This window comes from Malus domestica, chromosome 10, assembly GCF_042453785.1.
Source record: "Malus domestica chromosome 10, GDT2T_hap1".
NCBI lineage: Eukaryota > Viridiplantae > Streptophyta > Magnoliopsida > Rosales > Rosaceae > Malus > Malus domestica.
The window spans coordinates 20205436-20217738 of NC_091670.1; the positions used below are offsets into that span (position 1 = coordinate 20205436).

General features: G+C 33.8%; 3 protein-coding genes across 3 annotated transcripts; 2 read left to right on the forward strand and 1 right to left on the reverse strand.

Annotated features, from left to right (window-relative positions):
- Positions 1 to 1104: 1104 nt before the first annotated feature.
- On the forward strand, positions 1105 to 2062 carry LOC114827600 (putative F-box protein At1g23770). Its single transcript, XM_029109692.2, has one exon. It carries the CDS (start codon positions 1210 to 1212, stop codon positions 1984 to 1986), a length of 777 nt encoding a protein of 258 aa, XP_028965525.1. The 5' UTR covers positions 1105 to 1209; the 3' UTR covers positions 1987 to 2062.
- Positions 2063 to 2705: 643 nt separating this feature from the next.
- On the reverse strand, positions 2706 to 3269 carry LOC139188599 (splicing factor U2af large subunit A-like). The gene has a single exon (XM_070806212.1). It carries the CDS (start codon positions 3267 to 3269, stop codon positions 2706 to 2708), a length of 564 nt encoding a protein of 187 aa, XP_070662313.1.
- Positions 3270 to 6232: 2963 nt separating this feature from the next.
- Positions 6233 to 7019, forward strand: LOC114827398 (putative F-box protein At1g23770). The gene is made up of 2 exons (XM_029109184.1): positions 6233 to 6640; positions 6747 to 7019. Exons 1-2 carry the CDS (start codon positions 6233 to 6235, stop codon positions 7017 to 7019), a joined length of 681 nt encoding a protein of 226 aa, XP_028965017.1.
- The last annotated feature ends 5284 nt before the right edge of the window (positions 7020 to 12303 follow it).

A 12303-nucleotide genomic window follows, 5' to 3' on the forward strand; every position in this document is an offset into this window, starting at 1 on the left:
TAGATTTTAGGGCAATGGATCGATAAATTTGGAAATTCACATAAGCGCGGCTACGTAACTGGCCGATTTGGATGGTTTGTCAGAACCTCAGAGTCATAAAACGGTGCAAGTGCTTTACTCTGACAGGGTGCATGTGCAGATGGAAAGGCTGGATGCTGAAGTGGGAGTCGAAAAAAAAGAGAAACACATGGTGGGGCTAGGTGATAAAGACCTTTAAAGGTACATTGGGTAGAAAAGAATGATTATGGATTGAGGCCTTCACCCATAGTGGGATTAGGCTTTTTAGCCAAAATGGTCCTTGAGGTTTGCATAAGTCCTCATTTTGGTCCCTGAGATTTGAAATCAATAGAAATGATCCCTGAGATTGTCCACCATCAATCATTTTAGTCGTTCCGTGAAAAATTATGTTAAATAAGGATCAAAATGACAAAAATACCCTCAATTTAAAACAATAGGCCAAAATGATTTGACAAAAAAATTGAGGGTACTTTTATCATTTTATTCTTATTTAATTGAGATTTTTTATGGAATGACCAAAATGATTGATTATGGACAATCTCAGGGACCAAAATGAGGAGTTATGCAAATCTCATGAACTATTTTGGCTAAAAAATCGTGGGATTATCACCTCCATCTCAGTAATCCAATTCCTCCAAATTCTATGAATATGAATTTTTTTACTGGATCTCACCATATTTTTATTGCCAAAATGATGAGTAAACACTAGAATCCTTTTAAATGCATAGTGCTTCCCTTTCATTTCATCCCAACCCTAACCTAGTAAACACGTCATTAGAAGAGCGAAAATATTATATACGGTATGTATTTTATTTATTAACTTGTGAACATTGTGGATTTCATTATATTTTTACCAAGTCACGCACCAATCAACAATTTACAGTCGTCAAATTGAATATCATATTAAGTATACCACATCACACCACCAAATTATTTATAATCGACTCATGTCAGGTGGATCCTACCACATCATGCACACCTATCAATCATTCACAATCGTCATATATCCTTATCCCACACCAGCCAACTGTTCATAGTTGTCATGAATGTCATAAATACCACCAACCCACACATGAACTCTTGAGACTACTATATATGGTTTGAAGAGTTAAATAAAATCACTCAATATTTCTTCTAATTGTTACATTTCTTTCTCAAAATTTCTCCTTTTTATCACCCAAAAGAAAAACTATGGAAATCCATGATGGATCTAGTGGGCTTGTGGGGAACAACAAGAAGTACTCAATACTCTTTTTCTTGATGAAGGTGTTGAGGGAGCTGTTGTTAGAAGACCGTAGCTTTCACAAGTTGTTGGTGATTGCAGTGCATGCAGTGTTTCTAGAGTTCGGTTTCGTCCAATTCGACTCATTTTCGGGTGCCCAAGTCGATCGCTTTCATCTCTCAGACGAGTGGCCAACGACACCTTTCACGTTGTCGTTTACCTACACTATGCCCGAAATTCTAAAAAATCGAAATAATTGTGTTTACGTTTTCGGGTCTTTAATTGGAATAGACGGCGTCCTAATAAGATTTCAGAAGGTGTGCAACTCTGTCTACGTTTTCGGGTCTTTAATTGGAAGCGGGTCGGGTTCTTACTGGGTACAATTGAACCCCGAGAGGTTTGGGCCCATGATCCGAATGCTGAACGACACAAAAGGACTTGTCGCTAAAGAAGAAGTTTTGGAACTGTGGAAAATTGTGAAGGACGAGATTGTGCTGCCGTTGGCGATCGATCTTTGTGCGAATGCTGGTTTGCCAGCTCCGCCGAGCTTCATGCAGCTTCCGTCGGAGATTCAAATGAAGATTTTGAGGTTGTTGCCCGGTGTGGATATTGCCATGGTGGGTTGTGTGTGTAAGGAATTGAGGGATCTTGCTAACGATGACGAACTGTGGAAGCAGAAGGTTTTTGATGAGTTTACTGTTGAGTTTCTTCTTGATCAAACCTCAAGCATTATCAGTTTTGGATAATGGTGAAATGTTTTACAAATAAATTGTGAGAAATTATATGAAAATTTTGAATAAAAGGAATAAATTCGTATCAAAATTATGCCAAGTTCTGTGAATTCTGCTAAATCAAACATCAATTACAGTTGTGGATTGTTCAATAGATTATTGTGACACATTCCATGGGCTGTACCACGTCAGACACTAAATGACCAAATAAAAAAAAATGTGTTAGCCCAGCAACTGCGGGATGAAGGGGTACCAGCCCATCCTGACTTTTGAAAAAAAAAATTAGTGCACTACTCATTGTTCTTTTCTTGTTGCTAGTAAAAGAAAATGGGGCACATCCCAAAGAAAAGTCAAAGAGTAAATTAGGCACATCCTACCAAAAAACTTTGATTGTTCCTAAAAATAATTTTCAAATAACATTACTTCAAAATTATTTTGGGTAAATTACATAGTAGCCCTCAGGTTTGAGGTCTATTACAACCCATATAACATTTTACTTTCATACCTCAAGTACTATTTTATTTCAAAATAATACATCCGTTACATTTTCCATCCATTGATCTGTTAAGTGCTAACGTGGCTTCCAAATGTGTGCCACTTGGCTGCCAAATGTATGCCACATGGCAAAAATAATAATTTTTTATTTTTTTTTCTTGAAAAATCTGAATCTTCTTAAAAAAAACAAAGCAAAAGCTAAACCCCCTTCCCCTCCCCCCACACCCACACACAAAAACCTAGAAACTTACACACCCCCTTTCCCAGACGACCCACCTCTCAGAGGCCCTTCCCGTCGCCCCCTCCGCCCCCCTCTCATCTCCCCTATCTTCATCCTCTTCCCCCGACCCCCGTACCTGCAACCTAGAGAAAAAAAAACCCCAATCCCGTCTAAACTTCGATTCTTCTCGCTCCTTTGACCTCTCGCGCTTCGCTTCTCGATGCCTGGACCTCTCTCTGCTCCCTTCCCTCTCTTCCTTCGGCTTGTAGGACAGTTCACAGTGGTCGCGTGAGACATCCCGACCGTTGTTACTCGGCTCGCTTGACTGTTCGCGGCGTGATTTGTGGTCGCAGGGCTCGCAAGAGATCTCGCGCTTGGAATTACGGTCCAATCGGTGGTGGTGGTGGTGGTGGTGGTAATCGAAGTCCTTTGACGATCGCTTTTCATCGGCATCACGACTGCGATGTTTGTCGTAGTCTCTGTCGTCCTCACTCCAGAGCTTCAAAGAATGGTGGTTGCTGTCCCTAAGGTCAAACTCTTGGATTTCTGTGTATGAATTGAGAAAATTGTTGTTTAATTTCATGATTTGAATATCTTGGAATGTTGTGGGTGAGGTTACAGATGAGAGAAGGGAGAAAGGGGGTGGGGGTGAAAAGGAGAAAGGGCTCGGGGAAGGTGGGGGTGGGGTGGGTTTTTAGATGGGAGGGGAGGTGAAGAGAGTGGAGGAGAGGGAGGTGGTTGGGAGGGAGAAGAAGGGTAGGGAGAGGTTGCGGGGGTGGTTCTGCATTTTCTAAGTTTTGGTTTTTTTTTTTTTTAAAGAAGATTCAGATTTTTCAAAAAAAAAAATTATTATTTTTGCCACGTGGCACACATTTGGCAGCCACGTCAGCACTTAACGGATCAATGGATGGAAAATGTAACAGATGTATTATTTTGAAATAAAATAGTACTTGAGGTATGAAAGTGAAATGTTTTAAAGATATTGTATAGGGTTGTAATAGACTTCAAACCTGAGGGGCTACTATGTAATTTACCCAATTATTGTCTTTTAAATCTCAAATTTTCAAAAATCTGTTTGGTTGAGTTTTTAAAAATAATTTTTTTGGTTTGAATTCAAACTACCTTGAGCAGAAATTGGAGGAGAGAGACAATTGGGAAAGAGGAGAGAGGAAATAGTTGGCGAGGAGAGAGAAAGACATGGAGAGGGCAAGGAGGTGGGGAGAGAGCAAACAATTACGGTGAGAAGGTGAGGAGTGAGAAGAAAGAGAGGGTGATGGGACAAAGGCTGAGGAGAGAGAGAGAATACAGGGTGTGGCGTGGGAAGAGAGGAAATAGAGGGTTAGGAGAGAAAAAAGAAAGGGCTAAAGAGAGAGCAAAAAAAAAGATGTTGAGGAGAAAGCAGAAAGAAACTCTAAAACCTCACTTTTATTTGTTTTTAAGAAATAGCCTATATTTTTAAGTTAGTTTTGAATCCAATTTTTAAAAAAGTCATACCAAACAAGAATTCAACGCCTAAAACTCAAAAATTATTTTTCAGTTTAAAAAGTTGAACTTAAGTAGGATACCAAATAAGCCCTTATATTTTACATCTTCAAGTTTTAGGGGATGTATTCAATTGAGATTTTGAGGGATTTTAATTCTTTTAATGAATCTAGAAGTATTTAATCAAGATTTTAAGTGATTCTTTGAAATTCAATATGTATTCAATCAGGATTTTAAGATAGTTTATTAAAATCTTTAGAAATCCAAGTGTATTCAATTAGAATTTTAAAGAAGTTTATAACATTACAAGTGTATTCAATTAGAATTAGAATTAGAATTTAAAGAATTTGGAAAAGTTGAGGAATTAGAGGGAATTGGAGAGATTTTGTAGTTTATTTTAAGTATCCACAAATCTCACATCTCCCTATGAGATTTCGAAGGAATTGAATCAAAATTTTACATAGAATCTCTACAAATTAGTTAAACTCCATAAAAATCCATGGATTTATAAATCCATTAAAATAATGACTCTGGATTGAGGCTTTCACCCATAGTGGGATTACACCTCCATCTCAGTACTCTAATTCCTCCAAATTATGGAATTGAATTCCTATTTTTTACTGGATCCCACCTTGTTTTTTATTCTCAAAATGATGAGTAAACACTGGAATCTTTTTAAATGGGGAGTGATTCCCTTTCATTTCATCCAGGGCCGGTCCAGAGATTTTTGAGGCCCAGGGCGACATAAAAAAAAGTGCCCTAACTTCATGTAAGAAAATTATTTATTTTCACACATAAGACATCTAAAAAATTATACTTAGAAAAACACTTCAAACTCAATAATTTAGAAACATAAAAAGACTAATTTATTTTGTATTGAGAGAGGGAAACAAAAAGACTTCGGGCTTACAAGTAGATAGATGATGAGTTTTGTTTTCTATCTGAACTTTGAATGTGTTTTTGAATAAATCGTGAGATGTTTTTTTCTTATTTACTAACCTTATCAATATGGGACTAAAAAATAATGATGTTTTCGAGTTTTTAATTGATATGCATTATTAATGAATGGGCACTAAATTAAACATTTTGATGACACATCATATAATTTGCAAATTTAGTCTACGTATTATTCTTTGTTGAAGATTGGACTTTAATTAAAACGAATATTTAAAAATAACAACCCACATAGCTACTAGATAGTAACTAAAAATAAATTAACAGCCAAACAAAAATTTTTAAAAATTGAAAAAAATAAACATGCACTTAGCATTTCGAACTTAGGACCTCTTGTTAATTTTAAACAACAAAAATCATTGTTTCTAATTAAACTTCTTGATCCTTTAACCAAATTTTATAAACTTATACTCTTATAAAAAGAAATTTGTAAAAAATGGAAAGCAAATAAGAACACATGATGTTTTGAACCCAAGACCTCATTATTATTTTCAAATGACAAACCATCACTTCTAGTTAAATTTCTGTGTCTTTGAACCAAATTTTATAAATTTATACTCTCATAAAAATATATATAAATATATCATCCTAATAATTTTGGTGCCCCTAATTTTTTTGGGCCTTGGACAGTTGCCCTACCTGCACTGGGCCTGAGCCGGCCCTAATTTCATCCCAACCCGGATTGGTAAACACACCATTACAAAAGCGGAAATATTATACACGTATGTATTTTATTAATGTGTGAACATGGTGGATTTCATTCTATTTCTACAAAGCGACGAACCAATCAGCAACTTACAGTCGTCAAATTGCATAACATGTTAAGTAATACCACATCACACCAACAAATTGTTTACATTTGTCTCATGTCAAGTGGATCCTACCGCGTCCGACACACCTATCAATCTTTCTCAGTCGTCATATATCATTATCACACACCAACCAATTGTTCACAATTGTCACGAATGTCATAAATTCGACCAGCCCGCACATGAACTCTTGAGACTATATATATGGTTTGAAGAGTAAATAAAATCACTCAATATTTTTTCTAATTGTTCCATTTCTTTCTCGTCCTTTTTTTTTTTTTTTATCACCCAAAGAAAAATTATGGATATCCATGGTGGATCTGGTAGGCTTGTGGGGAACAAGAAGGACTACTCAATACTCTTTTTCTTGAGGAAGGTATTGAGGGAGGTGCTGTTAGAAGACCGTAGCTTTCACAAGTTATTGGTGACTGCAGTGCATGCAGTGTTTCTAGAGTTCGGTTTCATCCAATTCGATTCATTTTCGGGTGCCCAAGTCAATCGCTTTCATCTCTTAGACAAGTGGCCAACGACACCTTTCACGTTGTCGTTTACCTACACTATGCCCGAAATTCTGAAAAATCGGAGTAACTGTGCCTACGTTTTCGGGTCTTTAATTGGAATAGATGGCATCCTAATAAGATTTCAGAAGGTGCGTAACTGTGTCTACGTTTTCGGGTCTTTAATTGGAAGCGGGTCGGGTTCTTACTGGGTAATTTTGAACCCCGGAGAGGTTTGGGCCCATGATCCGAATGTTGAACGACACAAAAGGACTTGTCGCTAAAGGAGAAGTTTTGGAACTGTGGAAAACTGTGAAGGATGAGATTGTGCTGCCGTTGGCGATCGATCTTTATGCGAACGCTTGTGTGCCGGCTCCGCCGAGGTTCATGCAGCTTCCGTCGGAGCTTCAAATGAAGATTTTGAGGTTGTTGCCCGGTGTGGATATTGCCTTGGTGAGTTGTGTGTGTAAGGAATTGAGGGATCTTGCTAACGATGAAGAACTGTGGAAGCAGAAGGTTTTTGATGAGTTTACTGCTGAGTTTCTTCTGATCAAACCTAAAGCAATATCAGTTTTCAATAATGCATGGTGAAGTTTTTTACAAATAAATTGTGAGAAATTATATGAAAATTTTGAATAAAATGAATAAATTCTCATCAAAATTTTGCTTAGTTCTATGAACTCTGCTAAAGCAAACACCGATTACAGTCGTGGATTGTCCAATAGATTATTGTGACACATGCCATGGGCTGTACCATGTCACACACTAATTGAAATAGGAAAAAAATGTTGGATATATGTCAACAATTCGTAATAAAATAAATATGCTAATAATAAATACGAATAAATATATTCCAGAGACTCAACAAGATGAAATATTAATTAAGCAGAGTAATAAAAGATCGAGGCTTGCGTACCGCAATGTCCTTGAAACAGAAATTTCGCCCCTACTCAGTGCTTGTAGTTCTACGGACGTCTGCTTCACCAGGATTCAACGATCTAAGTTAGAAATTCCAGCACCGGAAAATTGACTTCTGACGAATATTAATGTGGTTCTCTCAGAAATGATGTTTATGATTGCAGGAGAAGATTTATGATTTTTTCTATGTTCTAAATGTCATGCAGATGGATGTATATATAATGTGATTATACCTGTTCGCAACAGGTATGAGGAAGGGATGCATCTATTGGGAGACATCTGCTGAGAAGGGTGTTTTTGTTTCTGCGTTCTCACGCTTCAGACTTCATCTGAAAAGATGAGTCTATTGGTAAAAATAATTAATTAATTTAAATTCAAAATTAAAAATAAATAATTAATTCCAAAAATAATTAATTAATTTAATTATTAGAATATATATTAATTATATATTAATTACCAATTAATTAGTACACCCCAAATCCCAACCCCAAGGGTGAGCCCAATTTTAGTCTCCAGGCCTATTACTCCAATCACTTTCTATAAAAAACAAAACCTTATAAAGTGATAAAATCTTTTGGGAATGGCCAATGTGGGACAAAGAAATTTCTACTCAAACTACTCAAATTTCCAACAAAAAAAAAAGTTACCTAAGCAGCAGTAGATATTTTTCTGTGTGATTGCAACACAGGGTAATACACTATATGACACTATACAAATGATAGAATATGTGTGTTAAAAATTTAATGACTTAAAAATATAAATTTCCCACTACTTATATAAAAACACGTGGTGTACCACTTGTATTCCGATCACAATGAAAACTTTCTCCAATAGGGATGTGATATTCACATATCTCTTTTTACTTCTCACACATCATTATAATTTTTTGCCGTCAAATCAGATTAATTAAAAAAGATCAAGAAATAAAAATCAACAAGAGGTGTGTGGATAGCATAAAGAAAAAAGACAAAAATGAAAGTGTGAGAGAATAGGAGGAAATGAGATGATAATAAGAGGGAAAAAATTGTTCTCTAGCACATCCCAAAGAAAAGTCAAATCATATCTGTCATACCCCAATTGGCTCCATTTTAACTACAAACAGATCATATTTCCATCACATCCCACATAAAGATTAACATTTTATCTATATCAAAATTTAAATTTGAAGGGTTATATGGCATTTTGACATCTTTTAAAGTTTTGTTTTCCATCTGATATGCCAAATTTTAAACATAAAATAAAAATTCATATTTACATTGGAGAAGAAAGAAAATGAATAAAAAGGTATTAAAATATTTAAATATTGCATTGGCAATTAAAGAAACAAAAGGCAATATTTTAATGGAAAACTAACCAAAACCCCCCAAAAACTTTCATTTTAATCATAAGGACAAATTTTTTTAATAATACCCCAAATGGGCATGGAAAAGAAGACAAGGAAAAGGTGATCTCAGAGATATCACATGCAAAAACAAAAATTGGGCTCTAGGAGACAGCTATGTAGTAAGCTCACATGTATTTATCAAGACAAGCAAGTTCACATGCAAAACAGAAAAAGGACAAATAAGTCAGACCATGTTTCAGAAACAGTGATGATAATTTCAGCAATAGTAGAAGATGACAAGTACCAAAGAGATGTCCATACCATACATCTGTAAAGATTTTTATTTTAGAGCACTTTCACTCAGTCTATATAAGAGGAGTTCCATTCATTGTAAAGACACACCTCACAACCTTTCAATACCTCTCAACATCCCAACACCTGAACACCCTACTCTCACCGTATACTCACACCATCTTCATACTCTCAAGCACCTGTAGTCTTCATAGCATCATTGTAAACACTTCCTTGTAAACACTTTCTTTGTAAACAATTCATATATCAATGAAAGTTCAAGTGTACATATTCAAGCAATCTTCAAGTCTTAAGTAAGCTTTCTTTTCTTTCTTTAGTGCATTTGTTTAATTAGACTTCTAGTCCAAAACAGGGAAACACTATTGTAGTTATATTATTAACCTGCTAAACTGACGATCATACTTTGTTCGAGCACTCTGTTATAGTTGAATGCTTGCCATACAAATAACTGGACATTAACCAGGGTGCCTCTGAGTTCAGCTATTAAGGCCTTATACTTGTACTGAGAGTGGCCGTCATGTTGAAACATGTCAAGTTTCATGTGTAGTTGTTATAATGGTCATCCGACTATTTAATCGGGCCTTCTTCACGAATCTGGTATTAGAGCCAAGTTTAACATTTTAATAGTATAATTATAATAGTAAAGTACCTTGTGGACGGAAGTCATTAACACAACTGATATCACACTTGTTTATTTTGTATGAACAACAAATATTATTGTCCTTGTAAACCTTGTCAAGCATAACCACCATGTATTTATTGTCCCATACATCCAATTATAAATAACATAAAGAGAAGATTAGCATATATATCCTAAAGAATTAGCAATACTTTGAAGAAGCAGAAGTTTTATCTTGGTTATCTTGAACTTCCCTTATTTATTCGTAAATATAATAACTCAGAAGTGCAGCATAAAGTTTTAGAAGCAAAAAGAGCAACATATCAAGTTTTAAAGACCCTAAGAGAAGAAAGAGAGTTTCTAAGAAACCAATTAGTTGTAACTTTAGAGAAAGGTATATTGTAGTTTATGATAGATTATCTTAATTTAGAAATTAGTGAACCTCAAAAAAGAAAAATAACCTTAGACCAAAATAGTTTGGTTTGTTATTTTCCATTGAGAAAGCATAATCATATTTTGCATAGTGAAGAAAATCCACAAACCAATAGTATTGTAGATCTTATTATTAGTCAAGTAGAAAATATAAAATTATAAAATAATAAGTATAATCATTTGTTAAACCAGTTAGAAGATAATAATAAAAATATTCAAAAGTTTCCTAGCAAAAGAGAGATAAAAAAGCTTGTTGACCTCATAGATAGTAAGCTGAAGCAAGTAGAATTTAGATCACTAGAAATAGTTGAGCAGTTAAAATTAGAAGTTCAAAAAATTCAATTAGTGCAAAAAGAGTTGAGTGAACAAATAGATAAGTTGCATAATAAAATAGATAAATTATTAGTTTAATGACCGATTCTAGAACTAGCAGAAAATATATCCAAACTTTGAAAGAAATTAGTAAGTTAGATAAAGAACTAGTAGGTTTAATAGATTTTTCAACACAAGTATCTAGTAGTAATATTCCTATTAGGCAAAATAATTTAATTATTCAATTAGTTTTAAGTTTGGTTGAAAAATTAGATCAAGTTAAAGAACAAATAGCAGAAATAAACCAAGTTTTACATAACTCATCTTCATCACTTCCACCATCTTTGCTAGATAAATTAGAAAATTTAACTTTAAGACCTAAGCTAAATCCTTTTGATAATAGAAAATGGAACTCTTTAGGAAAAAGGGAAAAGAAGTACTTTGAGTTGAAGATATTTATCCTAATAAAGAAGAAGCACAAGAATTTATTAGAAGAGGTTTTGAGAGAACACAAAAAAATAAATATAATTTGTATCAATTAGGTTTATTTGAAAATAAAAGCAGAATTGTAAGTAATATCAGTCAACATGAAGCTAGCTGTATTGATAAAGAAGTACTTAATTTAATTAGTAAGGAAGCAGTTATGCATTTGAGAAAATCACATTTCAGTCAGATTCATATAAGAACAATATTATTTGGAATAGCATGATTAACCAAAGCATAAGTAGAGACAAAAACATTAGTATACATATATGATGATAGATGAGATAATCACCAACAAGCAGCAATAGCAACAACTGAAATAGATTTAAGTTCAAACTTAGCAGTCATAGGATGTATTCCAAATTATATTATGACAATTAATGAATTTAGTAAATATATTAAAGTGAGCATAAGAACAAAAAATTACAATATGAAAGGAGAGTATAAAAATTTGTGTATTAGCTTAATGTATATTGGAAAAGTGTCTGATAAATATAATTATAAGTTTAATTTAGAATTTCAAAATTTAGTTCAAATATTTGGTAGTAAACATGTAAATATGATAGAAGTAAAACCGTAGATAATAGCTTTTTAAAAGGAACTCAATGGACATTACCTAATTTACAAGTAGCAAGAAATAGACAACCAGATAAAGTACAAATATATGAAACTAGGACAAGTCAAGCAACAATTCGGTTTAGTAATTACAAGCAGCTAGAAAAAATAGAAGAGGTTGAAAGTGAGATTGAAAATGAGAGTATACATATGGCTTTTGATACTTTATAAATTAATCTAGTTGAGAAATTTTTTATTCATATTGTAGATAAACTTATAGAAAATATTGTTCATTTAGATGAAGAAGAATACTTAGAAAAATATAGGACATGACATGATTTAGAACTACATAGAATTTCAAATGAAATGATGAAAAAATTAATTTTAGAAATAGGAGTAGAACATATTTTAAGATCAAAAGACTATAATAATTTATTAGAATTGAAAGAATAATGTAATCCAGCAGAAGAAATTAGTACATCAGGAGTAGAAAATTCAGGACATGCAAGTAGAACTGATCAACAATTTTTGAGACCAACAAATGAACAAAATAAAGAAAAAGCAAAAGTATATTACATAAAAGAAAGTATGATAAAACCACCTAGAAAAAATAGGATTCCATATTTGAGAGGGTTAGAACAAAATTAATATAGCTGGTAATATATTAAATTTAGATAATGTAGATCCACAAGATTGGAAAAGAACGATTGAAAGATGGGAAAAATGTTTCGTACATGCAACTTTAATGTTAGATTTTAGTAATTCACAAAATATGTTAGATTACTTTGAGCATACTTTAGATGGTTTAGTTTTTTATTATTTTCAGTCATGGAAAGTCCAAAATCCAGAACAACATCAGGCAGCTAAAACACATTTTAATATTGATGGTTTTGTTACTTTAATTAAACAAGAATTTTTAG

What these genes read in the sequence shown, in the direction of transcription:
- LOC139188599 (XM_070806212.1), bottom strand. Translation starts at nt 3,269, where the DNA reads ATGAAATTAAACAACAATTTTCTCAATTCATACACAGAAATCCAAGAG.
- LOC114827398 (XM_029109184.1), top strand. Translation starts at nt 6,233, where the DNA reads ATGGATATCCATGGTGGATCTGGTAGGCTTGTGGGGAACAAGAAGGAC. An exon ending in GCGGGTCGGGTTCTTACTGG is followed by an intron (nt 6,641 to 6,746) that starts GTAATTTTGAAC and finishes AAAACTGTGAAG; the next exon opens with GATGAGATTGTGCTGCCGTT.
- LOC114827600 (XM_029109692.2), top strand. Translation starts at nt 1,210, where the DNA reads ATGGAAATCCATGATGGATCTAGTGGGCTTGTGGGGAACAACAAGAAG.